The sequence below is a fragment of the Anoplopoma fimbria genome, chromosome 2 (assembly GCF_027596085.1).
Source record: "Anoplopoma fimbria isolate UVic2021 breed Golden Eagle Sablefish chromosome 2, Afim_UVic_2022, whole genome shotgun sequence".
In the NCBI taxonomy this organism is placed as follows: Eukaryota; Metazoa; Chordata; class Actinopteri; order Perciformes; family Anoplopomatidae; genus Anoplopoma; species Anoplopoma fimbria.
This window is the reverse complement of record NC_072450.1, coordinates 32,616,011-32,635,251: the sequence shown is the minus strand read 5'-3', so window position 1 is coordinate 32,635,251 and position 19,241 is coordinate 32,616,011. Positions and strand designations below refer to the sequence as shown.

Here is a 19,241-nt window from a genome sequence, read left to right as displayed (position 1 = left end):
TATCACTGATTACAAATGGTTATAATTGATAGGTTATTGATACAAGTTATTACAGATTTAATTGATTTTTCTCTTCCTCTGTCTTAAAAATAAGTTTAGCTGAGATGTACTGTATGCACTTTGTGCTTATTGTTGCTTTGAAGAAAAGTAATGTTTCATCTTAGTTACTCACGACAGATCTTTGGGGTTCTCCATGGTATACAGATGCCAGCTTGATTACAGGATTCAGCATAAGCAGCCACAGCAGTGCAGAAACACTCGCAGTCTCCACCCGTGTCACAAGCACATGAGTCAAACACACATGCTTCAAAAAATGGAGCAGGATCCACCTAGAGGGAAGATTATGATGATACGCTGAAAAGTAAGCTCAACAACACAAAATGGAGGAAAGGGACTGTTGCTTCTAGTTGTTTACATCGAAGAGACAAATGATGTATTTGCTACTCCACTACATTTATCAAAGATCTACAGTCACTGATTACTTTCCAAACAAATAGGTTATAGAATATGTTACACTGTCAAGAGATGAAACAACTCAACAGTATTTAAATTGTTATTCACAAAACTTCATCTCAATTAGCTACATTAGAATGCTGCATAAATGTTACTGTATAGCAAATAATGATCAAATAATCAACAGTATTATATGATTATTTAATACTGAAAGAGGGCCATGAGTACTTTTACTTTTGATACTTTTGTGGCAATAACTGTACTAAAAAAAATTCTAAAAATAGTATGAAGACAGCTTAAAGGGAGACACTAGAGGCAAAAACGTTGTTTTTCATGCACTGATAAATTTGGGATTTTGGTCTGTTTTGCCTCCACAACATGTCTTGGTTCAGACTACTTGAAAGAACACATCCAAAATACACATTTCCGTGATTATTTTTCTACTTTATCTATTTGTGTCTGTAGATTCCTCCTTAATTAACTGGAGGTTACCATTAGATAATTCCTCATTCGGATAATTAAACGTAACATTACTTTCAGTAAACATATAATGCAATAACAATTGTCTTAAGGTAAGACATCAACTGGGGAAAGTTAAACTATCTATTAGTTACATTTTCTTACTGTATTCACCTGGAATGTCTCTCCTTAAGTAGTATAAACAAATCCATATGCATGTTTGCTGCTTCATTGCAATCTGCCTATTAGGTTATGTGATTTCTTCTTAACAAAATTGACCTTTTGACCTGAAGATGCAAGAGAAAAGTCTAACATTTTTTCCACTTAACAACAACCTACAATGGAGTGGCAGGCAGAGAAGACGTCACTCTGTATCATGCTGCACTGTTTCTGGGCCCAGGCCTGTCTGTATGGATTTGCTGTACAGGGGTTGGTGATGCTCTGAGCGTCAGGGCAGCTTGGCGAATCCTTCCAGCTGTTCCCGAAAACAAGTGGGTTGACAACCACAGCATGGCCTCTTGTGGTGAAGTCATTATTTGCATTGTCATCATAGCTGCCACACAGTCCACATACACGACCCTGAAAAAGTAGAGCTCCTTATATAATGTAGGTCAACTTAAATATCAAAGCCTGCCTTTTGCTGTCTGAACAAATCAATTGTAGTCACATTAAAAGCCAAAATTTCCTTCACACATTGCACGGTTACCTTATATTTTGGGCTGAGCTTGATGAACAAGCTGGTCTTCCTGTCCCACATGAAAATGAGTCCATTGTTAGCTTCAATTACCAGGTAGATGCCCATAGTGTTGTACTGGAATGGAACTGTTTCTTCATTTCCACTTGAAAGCAATTGATAGCTTCCCTCTGTTAAAAGCAGTTCTGCAGTCTAAAAGTGGACAGAAATTGACAGTATAATCTCAGAAAACTCGTTGCAAATGTCCCTGGAGCCAGTATCTACATTATATGCAGCTTTGAGGAGCTTCTCTTTTTCTGTTGTATTCCATGAATACGATGCACCTGACAAATCAAGTGGTTTGAGTCTGCTTATTCACATTTTTGTCTTTTTGTGTGAAAACACCAGGCGGGACCTTTTGCCAAAGTGTCTTCAGCAAAGCAATTCGATTAATCTTTTACTTAACACTAGAAAAGCCAAATCAGTTTACCTATGTGAATATATCTTGAATTTCAGCTTTGTGTCAGCAGTTTATTTTGAGTCATGACATTGCAGGTGTTCTTTTGAAATGTTATATATTGACTATTTACCCCAAGGAAGATCTTGATGTTCTTGGAGCAGGTGGTTCCTGTTGTTCCACAAGGAACATTCTCAGTGAGCACTCGGAAGGTTCCATTACTCTGAGCACTGCCGCAGTAGTCCTGAGGAAGATAAACGCACGCGCATACACACACACACACACACACATACAAATCATCAATATTAGAGGCTCTGCTCGACTATCGACTCACTGGTTGTCACCTTTCTCATAGATCTGGACTCAAAATGGAGGAAAGAGTAAATCATGCCTACATGAGTGCCGACTCAGCAGAGGTAGCTTTAATGTGAAAAGTTTATTTACAGAATAATAAATATTTGAAAGAGATACAGAATACCTGATAACCTTACTGCATTATATTCCACGACATTTTAATATTTGGAATTGTCACCTTGCGCCTGAATTTTATCTTTGCGTTTACACTTATAAAGACTTTTCCACCATAAATTGGTGCAGAAAAAGTTACCAGAATGCAGGAAATTAAGTGTCCCACACCACCCTCCCTTTCCCAAGTGTTTAAATGAAACCTATGCTCTTGTCCTGGACCATGGAGGGCACAGTTGATGATTGTATCTAATGTATTACATGATTAACTTCATATTATATGACTCTGTTACAAGCCAAATAACTATTGTATGCCAGCTTCAAGCAGGACTGTGCATTTGTAGATGGAGGACTGATGGAGGAAAATTCTCACAGAGGACTCTGCTCAACAACTACTGTGCGTTCATACCTGAGTGAGAATGTATTCACAACTGCCATCAAAGGTGAAGCGCTTCTGATCAAAAGTCATGTAATGTCCAGCGCCATAGACCGAACAGGTTCCATCACACTGGTTGGTAGTGCAATCCCATTTCCTGTCTTTACAAGTGCTGTAAACAGAGGCACATTAGAATGCATCAGGCTTATAGTAAAAGACACGACTTGAGACGATCTGAGGCTAGTCCACTACCCAGTCTACTCCTGGTAGTCGATGTTTGTTTGCAGGAAAATAAAATGGATGAAACAAGACTTCAGGAGAACCCAGCAAAGGGAGATCGGTGACTATTGAGCCCACATTCAAGAAAGTAAATGTAGTAAATGGGCTACAACTGCATTTCAATGGGCAAACTGACAATAAAGGATCCTTTAATTCTTGAATCCTTGAATTTGTACATTTCAGTCACAGATTGAGTTGAAACAATAGTAATGATGTACCTGCTGCCTTTACAGCATTGCACTCTGCTTGTGATTCACCTACCAGGTATTGCATTCCACCTTTGTGGTTTGTCCAGGCTCGTAAGACACACCATTGTGAACACAGGGACAGGCCTCTGGATGGATGCAGCCTCCTTTACCATCAGACACCATGCCAGATGGACACGTACAGCCGGACACACACTCTGTGGTCACCTGAAGAATAGATCAAATTTACAATCCACAGCATGGGCGAAATATAAACAGTGCAGGTTCCACGGGGCCCCTGGGGGTGGAGGGGCCCATGAAGGGAACATTCAGTTGAAAGTGTTGTTTTTCAATTTTTTCTAAAATAGTAAGTAGCAATCTACAACAACATAATATGCTTATACTAGATAAACCATACTTTGAAAAAAATATAAAAAAATATTCAATGAAAGGAGTAGCTTCTTATTTTCTTTGGTATTTTGTCATATACAGATATGCAATGATGATTTAGGGTAATATGTGTGTATGTTGTCTCTATTTCATCATGTGACGAGAAAATACAATGGTGTGTGTGATTTCTAGCATGCACTGGAGCCCGTCGTAACACCTTACGCCACTGATCCACCAAATGTTTCATCCATGCACCAGCAGAGAAAATATTTTAATAAACCTTGAAGATCCGATTATTTAAATACGTCATCTAGATATAAACTAATAATCTGTTTTTGCAGACTCACACAGGCCATGTCTAATGTGTTGCAGCTCTTCTCACACTCCGTTCCTTTTGCAGCCAGACCATTATCAGAGCAGTTGAAGAACACCATGGGAGGAGCACAGGCCACTGAGAAAAGACATATTGGAAATGATTTATTTCTTCAATGATTGTTGGTAACTATCTTAACATCGCCATTCACCACTAATGATTTAATGCAACATCCAAGATAATGCATTTTATACCCTAATTAAAAATGATGGCGGCACACATCCTTGTGCTTTCTCGCCTTGCAGGTTTCTATGAATCATGGTTATATCTGAACCATGGTTGTGCCTCCTGCTGTGGCCCTGCCAACACCCACTGCTACTACCATTGTTATTAGTCACATTACTATTATTATTCCCTGTACTATTACGCTTATTAGCTTTGCTTGTACCCTGGAGTCTTTGTGCTTTCTCGCCTCGCAGGTTTCCATGAATCGTGGTTAAATTTGGACTGTGGTCGTGCCTCCTGCTGTGGCCCTGCTGACACCCACTGCTACTACCATTATTATTATTAGTCACATTACTATTCCGTATATCATTATTAAGTAACTTTGTTATGTTTTTCATTCTCTACACATGACATCTATTGCATTCTGTCCATCCTGGGAGAAGGATCCCTCCTCTGTCGCTCTCCCATAGGTTTCTGGATGTCGCATGTGTACAGATTGTAAAGCCCTCTGAGGCAAATTTGTAATTTGTGATTTTGGGCAATACAAAATAAATTGAATTGAAAACAAATATAAACTGAATGTTAATATGTAGCCTTCTGTAGGCAATGTCATTTCTTCCAAAACCTTGACGAAGCCGAACCAAACTGCAGTTGAAAAATGAAAATATTAATAATAAAAAAACATAAAATGATAAGTCAACTATGCGTAAAAACCAGGCTTCACACAAGACTCAACCCTCTCCTTGAGAACAAATCCTGAGTCTTACCCATTTATCCACCAGAGCACACTCGAAAACGTTTATTTTGTTATTCTTTATACTATTACCACTATTACTATGACTACTACAACAATTTTCTGCCAAAAGGGCTCTCTGGCCTTTTGGCTAACTGTTGCTAAATTAAGCATAGTCAACTTGGAAGGGTATATATAGCCAAATAGCTGCCATGTGACTATTTTCACCCAGACTATTTTCACTCCCATTTTATTCTTTATTCTTTTACTTTTAATTAACTTAGAATATGGGATCTATTTTTTGACATAGAAACAAGCCCAATGAATCAAACACAACCCTAGAATCATAGTAACAAAAGAAATAGTCTGTAGTTTGTTATTGTAATATATTTAAATGATGATGAGTCAATTTACTGTAAATGGAGATAAACATCCCCCTGGCAGTAGGAAATACTGCAGAAGGCTTGTGAAACAAAACCATGAGACTATTGGATGTGCTTTTAGCCCAAAATCCCAAAATCTATTGAAAGGGGCCCATTGGTTTAATTGCATTTCCCCTTGATTTATGTCCCTATGCACTACTGCGTCATGTTGTAAGAGAGCACTGAGCACTAAAGGTTACAGCAAATAATTGCCAGTGTCTCTAAACTACACATTGGTTGATTATACAGTTTGTGTCGCAAATGTTATGTTTATAGGTTGAATTTCTTTGGACTTTAGATCGTTTGATTGTATTTCTATTCAGTACAAGTACTGAGCTGAAGCTAACATATCTTAAGCTCACGTGGTTCTTGTTTGTGTAACCTGTACACAAACAGAAATGTGATAATTTATGGATTAAGAGGATGTTACATGTTGGAACTGTTTCTGACAAACAGCTGGTGACTGTGTGCAACTTCCCAGGTCTTGCTGTTGTTTTCACACATCTGTTTTTTATAACAGATGTAACAAATAAGCTTTAGAGGTGTTGGTAGGTGCATTTTTGAATGGAGTCAAGATAGCTTTCCCCCCGTTTCCAGTATTTAACACTGTCCTGACTCCAACTCTCTATTTAACACACATACATGAGATGGGTATCCATCTTAACATCTCACTCTTAGTGAAAGTATATGAACATGTTTTCTTTTCAACTGTATTTTCAAATATAAAATGAGTTAAAATGATGCAGCCAAATATTTCAACTATGAGGGCATCCGAAACTGCTCAAGGTTTTAATCTGTCACAGCTGGACATCTAGAATCTAACTGTACAGCCATTTGACTTTATATTCTATTATCAGGAAGTAATGTAGCACTCGCTACTAATCAGCTTTAATGTAACTTACGTTGTAGTGTAATAAACTCCCCAATGCAGCCCAGCTTGCCCTCCTTACAGGTGCTAGTGGAGATATAAAAAGAAAACACAGTAATATGCATACATATATAACTTGAACAACACTGTTTAAACATTTGTCATATTATCAGTATATCACAAAAAAGTCAAAGAACCAATATTGACTTGTTCTTCCAAAGCTCCCTAATCCAACTGTAGACAAAGTGAAGATTCAAAGCTTCAATTTAGATAGAAGGTGTAAAGTACACTCATTTGAACCTACTGAATTACATGCACATCAATGCCATAACTAATAAAAACTTGTGCAATATATCATGTACATACCACATGACCCCGTCCTTGTTGACGACTTGTCCGGCAGGCACCACAGAGCCTTTGTCATAACAGGGACACTCCTGAGATGGGACACACTTCCCAGTGTCATCCAGATAGGTTCCCTCTGCACAGATACAACCATCGATGGGCGGGAAGGAGAAGTGACAGCTGAGGTCTGTGCTGCTGAAGCAGCGGCAGGTTTGGCTGCTGGACGTGATGTTGTAGGAGTAGATCATGCTGCTGGGGCAGGAGCTGGCATATTTCCCTGAGGAGGTCAGATCACAGAATCGGTGAACAACTGTGACACTGTGACCACTGCACTCATAACACAAGAAGACATTTAAGGACCCAGTGAATTACAAATATATTTCCCGAGTTTAGTCCTGTGTTCTTGAGGTAATTGTTTATTCATCTTTTGTTATAAGCTAAATATATATATTAAAGTCTTTTCTCTTCTTTGAAACGGATTCATATGTTTGATGACTGGTCCTGCACTCAGGGGCGTTTACAAAATATCATCCAATCCACTGAAGCAAATGTGAAATTTAACATATATATATTTATATCCATATATTTCGAACATTGAGCTGCATCTTCTAGTACAAGCCACGCCTATATATATATATCCCATCCCTAAATAGTCATATAAATTGATTGATATTAAAATGTGTGATGAAGCCGTAGTTAGAGCTGGGATTGTGTGACCTGTGTATCTGGCTCGTCTTTCTCTCTTTTATCAAGCTAATTGAAATTGAGCTCATTTGGTCAAGAAGAAGCTGTCTGAGGTGACTGAGCCTGGCCGAGCGTATTCAGCAATGCTGTCTCAGGTTGTTGAGCCTCCTGGTGCTTGGACCCCGTTGTAGTCTAGTTCATTTCTATAAGAAAAACTTGTTTGGTAAGAAGTCCACCTCAGTAAATGCTGTCTTTTAGTTTGGTCAAGTTTGTTACTGTTGCCTGTTAACAATTTTGTGTTAATAAAAAAAATTCAGGTTAAAATAAGTAAAACCTATCACATTGTGAATATAGAATAAAGCAGCTATTCCAATCAAACAGTGTATGTCACAGTTCATATGTCAGAACACTCAAAAGGGATATTACACTCGAAGGAGAGTACTCAACACAATATCGACTTTTCAAAGCAAAGCAAAGTATTGCAGCAAGATGTTTCCATGACTGCCTTCACCACCTAAAAAAGTCACTTGACAATCCCAAACAAGGCCTTGTTACTTCCCATTCGTATCAGACAAAAGTAGCAATAATGACAGTAGTAGAACCACTTGTACACTGACTGTTTCAGAGTGGTCTCAGATTTGAATCTTTGATTCTTCTGTTTCACAATTACTCTCCGCTCACCACAGATGGTCTTCCTCCAGCCGCTCATCTGGATTCCTGCTGCTGCACAGGCATGGACATACGAGGAGACCGCAGCACACATGCAGTCCTCGCTGTTCTCACAGTTACAGCTGTCATACATGCAGTTCTGTAATAAGACAAAATAAAAAAATTATAAAAGCAGTGCATTGTGAGGTCATGCATCAAGGTCTGCAGACTGGTCCACAGAAATATGTGAAAGCTGTAGCTGTGAGCCATACCTCTTTGTACGAGTCAGGGCTAATCTCAGAGTGGCAAGAGGCAAACACTCCTTCAGGGTGACTCAGCATGGAGCACCAGTGCTGGGCGTATTTCTCTGTCATTGACAAATAAAGACCAGCATCAGTCATTCTGAAGAACCCACAGTGAATACAGAGAATCGAAATGAATCCGACCTACCATTTTCCAGACTAAGACTGCAGGGTTTCTCAAAGTTGCTCTTAACATCAGGGCAACCAGCATGTGTCTTCCAGCTGTTGACAAAACCGGTTGCTGTGGCATCTGGAACTCCACTGAGCTTAAGGAAGTCATCAGCTTGGTTACTGTTGAAGTTCCCACAAAGACCTGCAGGCACACACCATCACCGTAATGAATATCTATACTGTAAGCGGCAAATTGAATGGATTGTGTGGCTACTCTTTCACAGAACAGAGGAATCACTACTCATTTTGAAGGTCAAAGTCAAGATCTATTCATGAAGCGATCTACTCCGTGCCACTATAGCAATTATTGTCACAATTTAAACTGATTGGGTTTTGCAGCCTTCACAAAAATTCTTTTTTTTAATTAAATAAATCAAATCATGAGATCCATCAATGAAATATTTAGAAACATAAATTCATGTATATTTTACTTAAAGCAAACAATAACCACTAAGAGTAACTTATAATCACAATATAATGCATTATAACAATGATTATGATGCATTACAGCTATGGAAATTCTAATACACTATGACGCTTGCAAAAAAAGTTAGTGAGTTATATTATAATAGATACTTTAACTTATAAAACATGACAAAATGCTTTACATGTGATAATATTGTTGTTAAAAAGCATTATGAACATGTATGAGTATGTTTATAATGCCTTATAGAAATGAGTAGCATATAACGTGTTACCAAAATACTAAATAAGATATTAAGACAACTAGAACTATATTGTTGGATAACTTGCATTTATGTCGCAATCCTTTTTAGCTTTTTACACTTATGGTTATATGGAATATTGTATACATTTATGACTTTTTTTCAGTCAGTGTATTTCTACTTTCCACCTTTTGATGGATACATTGATGCTATTTCACATGCTGTTTATGTTGTAAAACTGACTTTCTTTCAACAAGTGGTATGCCTGAGTTCTGGATAAGCTGCTTGTGTTTGTTTATCGAAACCTATATTTTCTTGACTTGTATTCACATATTTACTGTTTGCAACAACCAATGATATCAATAACATTTTAGTCAACATACCACAGGTCTTGGCCTGGTAGTCACTGGTCACTGTGACGTGGAGCTGCATGACTGGCTGGAGCTGAACCTCCAACAGAACACCAACAGACGTCTGCACCAGCAGGTAGAAGGAGGACGCTTTGAAGGCGGAGATCCCAGCTAGGGGTTAAGAGAAAGGGTGAGGATGGGAGTTTGTTAAAAGAGTGGAACGGATGGGGCAGAATTAACTAGCTATCTGTCGTCCTGTCCAGGACAGAGGCAAATTAAATGACGCTGGGTCTGCAGTTAAGATGGTCAAGCTGGTAGGGAGGATGTTTGGAAACAGCAACTGGATGTTCATTGGAAAATGATGCTTTAAGCATGCTCTTGAGCTGTGGGAGAGTGACCTTACATTACACAAGATGTCGCCAGCCACTCCTTTTCATCAGCCAGCAATGAAATGTATCACATAAGACCCACACTGTCTCTAACACACTCTCTCCAGTAGGTGTCGCTAGTGCAGCAACCAGGACATTGGTACTCATTTGTTTCCCAGCCACACACATAGGCAACTTTGTTCATCGGAATCGACAATCAAGGCTGAGGTACTGCTGCCAGGAATCGGGCCACAACGCTCTGCACATGGTTTTTGCCCATGCACAGCCCTATACCCTCTGCTATGTTCTCAACAGATTTATCTTTATTGTCAACCAGGACAGCTTTGTGTGACCGAACCGAAAAGCCATCAGGTTTTCTATAATAAGGCAAGCACAGTGACTCCAACCACAATGTGTTGTGTTTTATAGTGTTTCACTTCACTGAATGAATAAAAAATATGGACTATAGAATCCAGCTTAAATTCTGTATTTTATAAACTTACATGAGGACAGATTTAAGGCAGTATTTAAATGTCGGTATAAAGGAAGAAATCAGATATCATCATTTGGGCCTTACAGTGAATCATTTAAGACCTGAGAAGCCTGACAGGAAGCGAAAGGAAGTGTGTATCTACTCCTCAGTCATTCAGCTCAACTAAAAATATATACTGTATACTGTGATAATGTGGGCACACTGTATTTTTCTACATGTTGGACAGATAGAGAGAAGACAGGCAGAGGGGAACACTGTACAGTGGTGTGTCTCTCACCAGCAGAGAAGGGTAACTGAGCGTAGATGCCGTTCACAAAGACCTTGCCACTGGGCTGGATGGTGATCACCTTTATATGACAGGAGATGAGATGTTAGCATTGAAATCCTTACAGTCTGGGTGTGTCTAATTGGATAAGAATCCTGCTAGCTGCTCTCACATTCCAAAAGAGTTACATTGAAAACGTTTTGTACATTATTTTTGTATATATTATTTTTTTATATAGTATCTTTTTAACATTTTATTATATTTGTAATTATTATTATGATTCTGCTAGCACTGCATTACCATGCAACAATGCATAGACTTTGATAACACTTTTGATTAAAACATAAAAGTAGGGATGATCATCACTGTTTCTAGTTTCAAGATTACAAGATAGAAATGTAAGAAAAACATGATTCAACAATCTACAACTCCATTGTATGAAGATGATGTGAAGATATGATGATATGGAGAACCAAACTATTATGGTTATATTTAGTTAATTTCCTTCCTAATGTAACATAAATAATGCTGAATAGCTTTTGTAGGAAAAAATTGTTTCTTGTAAAACACATAATTCATTTTGTAATATTGATATTCTGGATCATGAATCATATTAATACATTTAAAGATGATCTTCTTGAAATACTGAAATGAATTTTCCCCCATTTAAAACAAAGTTAAATAAACATTATTTTGTGTGTGTGTGTGTGTGTGTGTGTGTGTGTGTGTGTGTGTGTGTGTGTGTGTGTGTGTGTGTGTGTGTGTGTGTGTGTGTGTGTGTGTGTGTGTGTATCATACTCACATGAGCCCCTCCAGACAGACCCAAGGTAACAGACTTGAGGCAGGTTTCACTCTCAGTTAATCCACACTGCACCAGTTGTCCATGAACCATAAACTGGTCTCCTCTGCAGTCCTAAACACACAAACACAAAATGATCCAAGGACTGCTGGACTGAAACAACATTGCTGCAGATAGCAGCATATAGGTATAGTATACCAGTAGAAGAAGTGACAGTGGATTTATCAGTTCTGTTTGTTTTTTTGCTTGTGTGTTGTGTAGGACTGTTAAATACACTGTGTGTTTAGATTTTCAACACACGCTACTTTGTATAATAATGTTTCTTTAATTCATTTTGTGGATAACCTTATTCGAAGACCTGTCGATCAATTTGGAAGCGATACCCGTTTCCTTATCTTGTTTGTACTGTATGTTATGGCGACACACATTGGTTACTTAACATCTCCCCCTTTCAATATATAAATGAACTGATTAAATAAAGTAATATATGGAATGAAACAGAGATGTTTGTACAAGACAAATCACAACTGTCTATTAATTATAGCTCTAACTGGTTTGAGATTGAGGTGTGTGTGTGTGCGTGCGTGTGCGTGTGCGTGTGTGTGTGTGTGTGTGTGTGTGTGTGTGTGTGTGTGTGTGTGTGTGTGTGTGTGTGTGTGTGTGTGTGTGTGTGTGTGTGTGTGTGTGACTACCTTTGTCAGGACGTAGGAGCAGTCTCCATGGAAGGTGTAGTCTTTTCCATCGAAGGTGTTGATGTGAGCCCCGCCCTCCACAGAGCACATTCCTGGACAGTTTTCCTCCTTACAATTCCATTGTCCACTCTCACACACACTGTTGGCACACACAAGTTCATCTTAATCGCCAGTCCATAACAAACTAGGCTGAAGATATCATGGCAGCTACTGTACCGCTGCACTAGACACACAATGATAACACAGTAGTTTAATTATTAAACTGCTAAAATGTTGTTGTTTTCATCGATGATCTTCCAATTTTTGGTCTAATTGTTTTGTTTATTTCTATGCAGATGACACTGTGCAATCAGAAATGTATCTCATTCAAAAAGGTTTTTAAAATAAAAAATCTCATATTAAACATGCTGTTTGTTTTTAGATATAATCTCAATCCTTAATATGCTGAGTAAGCTATTTGTTTTACTGATGGGTCCCTACAGGCGATACTTTTAAATATTTGGGATTTTGGATTCATTCTGAATGTTCTTTTAGGCCTAATTGATTTTATTAAAAATGAAAGAAAATCTTGGTCAAATAATTGTTTTACTTTCAGGTAAGAAAACAAATTTTCTTACACTTTTACTTCCCATTATTGAATATGGTGATATCATATCAATACACCATCGAAACAGGTCAAATTCTTTGAATGTAGTTTTCAGTATTGTCTGTAGATTTGTCAAGAGATGTCCTTATTACACTATCCTGTATATTTGAAACCGTTTTTAGTGTTTTAAGATCATCATATACTCACACTCAATACCTTTTTTATTGTGCCCAGAATCAAGTCCTTTGGATGAATAATACATTTTCCCAATTTTAATCCTGTGTTAATTGTTCATTTATCTCTTGTTATATGCAAAATATAGATCAAACAATCAGTGTCAGTTTTACATTAAATCCCTGTCTTTTCCATGATACCTTTTCAAATGGTTGATGCACTCAGGGGTGTTTACAAAGATATCATCCAATCAAGCGAGACTCTGGGCGACTGGCTAGCAACACTGGTCATATAAAGTCGAGAAAATAGCAATATGGAGAGAGATAGGAAGAGATGTCGGTTTAAATATCAGTGGGCATAAGCTGCATCTGAGGTCTTATTTCAGGGAAACTTTGCTGATTTTCAACCATGTCTGTGTCACTGAAGCGCGTGTGGTAAGTGCAGATGAACATCGGCATGGAGGAGTGCACTCTCTGCGCTGAAGTGACACATCCTTATTATCCTTGAATAAAATTAATACAAACGGACTGATGATTTTTCTGGAAAACTAACACAATTTACAAAAGGGGTAATGTTCCTTTAACATGCAGACATATTGATACACTCTATATCATACCATTTTTTGCAGTTACTGGAGTAGGATTCCCCAGGTCCATAGATCTTGCTGTTGTAGCTGCAGGAGCACTCGTTCATCCGGACACAACCCTTTCCGTTTAAATCATCCAGTACCAGGCCTGAAAGTGATCAAATAATCACTGTATTGAAACCGGGTCTTTGAGTGTGTGTGTGTGTGTGTGTGTGTGTGTGTGTGTGTGTGTGTGTGTGTGTGTGTGTGTGTGTGTGTGTGTGTGTGTGGGTCACCCTGCTGTACCTGCGGGGCAGAAGCATCCATCTAAGCAGTGGTTGTCACAGGTTTGGCTGGCCTCTGGGTTGGAGCAGGTATCAGCACAGGGACTCCCACACTCCTGGTACTCCATTTTGTTGGGACATGACTTCCCTGTGAATACATCAGATCAGTTTTTCACCACTTGACTTATGTAACCTATCTGACTCTCATTTACAGCATTCACAAACTTGTCTACAGTTTGTCTTCCAGCTCCTCAATAGCCTGTCCACGCTCTCCTACCACAGAACACCTAAGCTTTGAGAAGGCGTGTGGATGACTTCATATTATGAACAGCCTGAAACTGCTGCAACATACACATTTTTTTTTATAACTGCTTGTTTAAAAATGTGACTGTATCCCAATATAATATCCAAACCCAAGACACCAAAAGTGCAACATTCTGACTGTCTCCTCTTACTTCTGACCAACATTCTTGATCAGAAATTTATGAATTATGCTTATTTTTTTTACTTTTTCTTTCTTATTTAGCCTTTTTTGGGGGGATTTCTCTAATCCTAGTATGATTTTTGGTCTTTGCATTTTTTTGACAAAAGCCCAGACAGGCCAGACAAGCCCATCCACCATTGGGATATTCAATATGTAGTGTCTAATGAGTCTACTCACAGCAGAGCTCCTTGGTTCTCCAGTTGAGAGGTTTTCCACCGGCATGGCTACACTGTCTGGAGAACTCTGACACAGTGTTGCACAGGCAGAAGGGGTCTGTGTGTCCTTCTATGGAATTGTTGCAGTAGCAGAGGTCCGCAACACAGGCCGAAGTGAAGGGGGCAATGTCCAACAGACTGTCACAGCTGTTGAATGCTGGCCCTGTAAGGATCTGCTCACACAGAGGTTTCTACAGGACAGACAGACAAACAGGAATAGAGCAGAAGGAAAGACAGGAAGAGAGCAAATTGTTAGGCAGGCAAGAATCTGAAACATATCTGCATCAATTCTGTCAAAATTGTTACAAAAAGCCACACATACTATCAATGCCAACTCGCGTAATTACCGAAATCTAATATATGACCAGGTGGCGGCTGGTGATTATTTACCCCTTCTGCTGACACACAAGAAACGTTGTTGTATAGCTTAGTGCACTATAAGACGGTTGCATGACCACTTTTAGAACTCTAGTAGTGCTATGGAGCCTTTTTTAGTTGATTGGCTCCCCTATTATTTGCCGCAGTACCACACCAAGCTATTAAAAATGAATTTAAACAATGCTGGATTTAACATTAGCTTTGCAGTTTTGGTGAGTAACACTGAATGTCAACATAGCTGCAAGGCCTTTAAGCTTTACTCTATTATGTGTGGCAAGTAAAACCCACTTCTCCTATTTGCACTGGCCATGGTGTAATAATGACATAGTTCTGTGTAGAAGATTCAATATATAACTGGGTGAGGCCTCACCATGTTGTCGCAGCTTTGAGTTGATTCCAGGGTGTAGTCAGAACAGCTTTCAGTTGGACCATCCATTTTCCAGAATTTAGCAAAATCTACAGGGGATATTTTCACACCTGTTTGGAAAATTAAAAAAACATCTCAGTTTTGTGCCCACGTTTACAACGACTGACTTGTTAAAATGGGTCAAAGTGTACCGTGACTGTAGAATTCATTGTGCTGAACCCCATCAAAGTCTCCACAAAGTCCACATGTTTGGTTCTTGTACTTCAGGTCTAGTTCCACCTGTGAGGACAAAAAGCATCGCCTTAAGAAGGAGCTAGAATCTGCAGCACAGCTTTTGTAATATTCTCCAAGTCTGTCTGTTTAATTAACTCGGTTTCACTCTACAGGCCAATGTAACACTAGCCACTTGTTAGATTACAAAGCATGAGGATCATTTATTCAGTGTGCAGCCTCACTCTGTAATACTCTCATTTTAAGCTTTAACAGTACTTTAAAAAAATAACGGTCATAACAGGTTTTTCTAAACAGCCACAATCCTACCAGAAAAGAGTCCTCCTCATTCCAGATAGCAACTAATCCCAGTTTTGCTTTGACTTTGATGTAAGTGGGAGTTTTCTCGATGAGCACTCCTGCTTGACCGAATGGTAGGATGACTCTGCAAAAGAAAAGGTCACATTGTTTTGTCCAATATTTTGACTTTAGCTCCTAGAGCCAAAGGTAGATTGTCAATGGTATATACCCATTTGTGAAGGTTAGCAAAGGGTGTCATTAGATGAATGTCTTTATGTTCTGACTGTGCTGTTCTAATGACTAATTCTCCTGCAAAGAATGATTCTTAAGTGCAGGTGGCATAAGCATCATAAACAAAGAATAAAACATTAGTAACTAATGGTAACTAACCAAGTCATCACTGCAATCCAAACCAGTCCTGTTGGTGTCTTTATGAGATATTAATAAATATGACCAATATGTGCCATTCATGCAGAGAAGAAAGGGCTTCCTGTTTTAAGAGTAAACTTACGATTGTCCATCAACGATCACAGAGCCCTCAGAGAGCTCCACCACTGAGCCCTCCAGCTTCATAATGATGCTTTTGATGGTGTGATGGCCACCAGACTCCTGTCTTCTTAACTGGATGTTGAAGTCGTTGTAACTGCTCCGGCATGAAGAGGTCAGGACATAGTTGCAACTGGAGTGCAACTGGAAAACATCTCCATCAAAGGTCTTGAAGTGGAAGTCGCCCCATGTACTGCAAACCTGGCCGTTGTGGATGGGACTCACGCCTACAGAGACAGGACATGATACCACAACAGCGGCCGTACTTTACACAGGCCTTCACCCACATGAATGAATTCTCACACATTGCCTACATAAGGAAACTGTTTCCAGTTACTCACCAACAACCAACAAGCTCACCTGTTATTTTTTCAGGAATCTGGTACATGGAGGCGAACGTGTTCACAGCAGACTTTGCCTCTGTTGAAAGAAATAAGAGTTATATGTCAAGTTATTTGTCAAATAGTCAATAATCAATTTTCAAACTACATTCAAGCAAAATAAGGCTGTAGCACATGGATAAACATTTGAGCTTAATAGTCCCATTTGTCATATTTGCTAGGCTGCTGAATGGATTGTAGTAAATGTACCGCTGTGCCAAGCAGCTACGACGGCAGACAGGGCCAGCCATAGCAGCCACTCGTTAGCCATAGCCATTTGCTTCTCTACAGGATCTCTGAGAAAGATGGGAGGGAGGCCCAGCTCTTTATAGCAGGGGGCCAGGTCTTAATGTGGCAGGTGAGGGAGTGGCAATCCCATAGCTTGACATGGTGATTCATGACTGCCGGTCTTGCTTGCCCCATTTATTTCCATGATCCCTGGTTCACTCTTCAAACAACTGATATATTAAGGGCGCGGTTACAGAGCATGCAAACAGATGTCCACCTCACATCTGTGATGGAAACAAACTAGCACCTACATGCCATATCTTATACTGATGAGGGATCCATGTCCACAATGACTGAACGAAGCCAGTTACTACCCGGTTGCATCATAGCAGCCCACTGGTTCTGATGCTTAGGATGGATGAAAATGCATAGATCAAATTTCATATTTGTGCCTGTATGTATGAAATTTAAATTAAAAATGTCTCCTTAAACGTCCGCTTGCTATCGCAAGTTTCATATTTAGCTAATATGATGAAAACTGAACCAGTTCCATTTACTAAATCACTAATCACTGAATCAATAAGACCATACCAGCTTTGAAGCTGAAAGTATAAAGTGTCACCCATCTTCGACCGTTATTTTTGATCTCAACTAAACACCTTTAAGCAAAAACAGCATTGAGACACCCCACTAGAAGGAAGTGTTGTTTTATAATTGCGTTTAACTATCGCTTATAAAACATCAACAGCGATTTGAGAGGAACCTCAAGAATTGCTTAAAACTGCAACTCGTGTGTCCTGTATTTTAGAAGATGTATTCAGTTGGTTTCTACCTGTGGCAATGACCCGTGAGAAGGAAACAAAAAGTTATTTATTTTCAGGCTCAGAGCATAAGGATACAGATTTGCCATTATTCAAGGTTCAAATAGGAAACACCCGGAACTACCAAATCTGATTTAGACTTGTGGGACACCTGGCTTTTGATAAATAAAGACTTTACTAAATACTCCTCTCAGTGTGTTTTTTGGCATTGCTTTATCATAGTTTGACTTAAGCGATAAAAGATTAAACCAATTTAAGGTGTGTTCTTATGACTGGGTGATAACAGTTTTTGTCTTTTGTTTTCTTATCACCAGCAGTCATCTGTTACAATAGAAAGACGTAACAGTGACTCAACATGAATTGAAAGCAGAGATTACTTAAATTCATTACAGATCCATTAGTTTTGTTTTACCATCCACCCAAATGAGATTATGAAGCTGCTTCAAGAGGCTCTGTTGTATATTGCACAGCAGTGTGGGTGTAGCCCTGCCATTTACAAAGCAACACAAATCAGCAATTGTTTTCAATCATGCTATTTGAATCATGTGGTTTCCAAAGAGGTTTTGTAAAACAAAAATATTAGCTCATTAGATTAGATCAGATCAGATTCAAGTGTATTGTCATTGCACAGCAGGTAGTGAGACATCAGTAATGCAAAAGGGTGTAACGTGCAGATTGTTATAAATATATACACGATGAGGGTGCTCTTAATGGTGCAGCCATAGAAGTTCACTACAATCTGTGTAGACAGAGTGACTTTCTTCAGTCTCCTCTCCTCTCTTCTTGACCAGGCGACCCTCAACAAGAGTGTTGAGGGTCCAAAGATAGTGCTCAGAGATGTGGACACCCAAACACTTAAAGCCTGCGACACACTCAAGCTCTGTACCGTTGATACAGATGTGCGCCATATTTGGTCTTCCTGAAGTCCACAATGGTCTTCTTGGTGTTGAGAGTAAGTGTGTTGTCAGTGCACCACACTGCCAGGTCCTGGACCTCCACGCTGGATGCTGGCTAATCATTGATGTTGATGAAGCCAACACTAGTTGTGTCTTCAGTGAAATTGATAAAGATATCAGAACCCTGTATGTGCATGTCGTTGTTGTTGAAGCGAAAATAGAGAAGAGGACTCAGCCCCATGGGATACAGGTGTTCAGGGTTGAGGAGGTGTGTTTGACTAACCTAACAGACTGGGGGTCTGCTGGTTAGGAAGTCCACTATCCAGTTGCAGAGGGAGGTGTTGATGCCCAGGTCAGAGTTGAGTGATCAGTTTGGAAGGGATGATGGTTTTGAATGTTGAACTGTGTCAGTGAACAGCAACCCAGGTAGAAATGTTCTTAATTGATAATGTCAGTTTATTCATCCAGGGTCTGTGTAATTTGTGGTTGGTTGTTTCTTGAATTAAATCCAAAGAGGCAGAAAAGAGAAAATGTTTCACTGCCACTTGGAGACTACTTCGCTGGGAGGAGAGCAAACGGCAGCTTGGAAGACAGACCTTCAGTTAGCGACTGTAGCAACTGGATTTCAGTCAGAGCAAAACCAAATGTCGGGGATCGAGAGGTTGTTTCATTTTTGCCACTTTGGTTTTTATCCAAAAGCTAATCAAAACATACATGTACAATCCCA

At 39.3% G+C, this 19,241-nt stretch overlaps 1 protein-coding gene across 1 annotated transcript in view; it reads right to left on the bottom strand.

Moving 5' to 3' along the window:
• LOC129098904 (mucin-5AC-like) overlaps positions 1-18,526 on the bottom strand; it is a 47,877-nt gene extending 29,351 nt beyond the window's left edge. Inside the window, exons 1-26 of the mRNA XM_054608039.1 lie at positions 18,355-18,526; positions 16,780-16,914; positions 16,531-16,609; positions 16,155-16,454; positions 15,674-15,788; positions 15,325-15,412; positions 15,137-15,243; positions 14,351-14,579; positions 13,712-13,837; positions 13,457-13,574; positions 12,081-12,219; positions 11,392-11,502; positions 10,602-10,671; positions 9,497-9,634; positions 8,426-8,590; positions 8,248-8,342; positions 8,009-8,135; positions 6,665-6,920; positions 6,350-6,385; positions 4,085-4,220; positions 3,424-3,575; positions 2,917-3,055; positions 2,176-2,286; positions 1,619-1,798; positions 1,252-1,491; positions 173-329 (exon numbers count right to left, since the gene is read on the bottom strand). Of these exons, the coding sequence (XP_054464014.1) occupies positions 173-329; positions 1,252-1,491; positions 1,619-1,798; positions 2,176-2,286; positions 2,917-3,055; positions 3,424-3,575; positions 4,085-4,220; positions 6,350-6,385; positions 6,665-6,920; positions 8,009-8,135; positions 8,248-8,342; positions 8,426-8,590; positions 9,497-9,634; positions 10,602-10,671; positions 11,392-11,502; positions 12,081-12,219; positions 13,457-13,574; positions 13,712-13,837; positions 14,351-14,579; positions 15,137-15,243; positions 15,325-15,412; positions 15,674-15,788; positions 16,155-16,454; positions 16,531-16,609; positions 16,780-16,914; positions 18,355-18,526 (3,721 nt within the window). The remainder of the gene's footprint in view (positions 1-172; positions 330-1,251; positions 1,492-1,618; positions 1,799-2,175; positions 2,287-2,916; positions 3,056-3,423; positions 3,576-4,084; positions 4,221-6,349; positions 6,386-6,664; positions 6,921-8,008; positions 8,136-8,247; positions 8,343-8,425; positions 8,591-9,496; positions 9,635-10,601; positions 10,672-11,391; positions 11,503-12,080; positions 12,220-13,456; positions 13,575-13,711; positions 13,838-14,350; positions 14,580-15,136; positions 15,244-15,324; positions 15,413-15,673; positions 15,789-16,154; positions 16,455-16,530; positions 16,610-16,779; positions 16,915-18,354) is intronic.
• Positions 18,527-19,241: the final 715 nt, after the last annotated feature.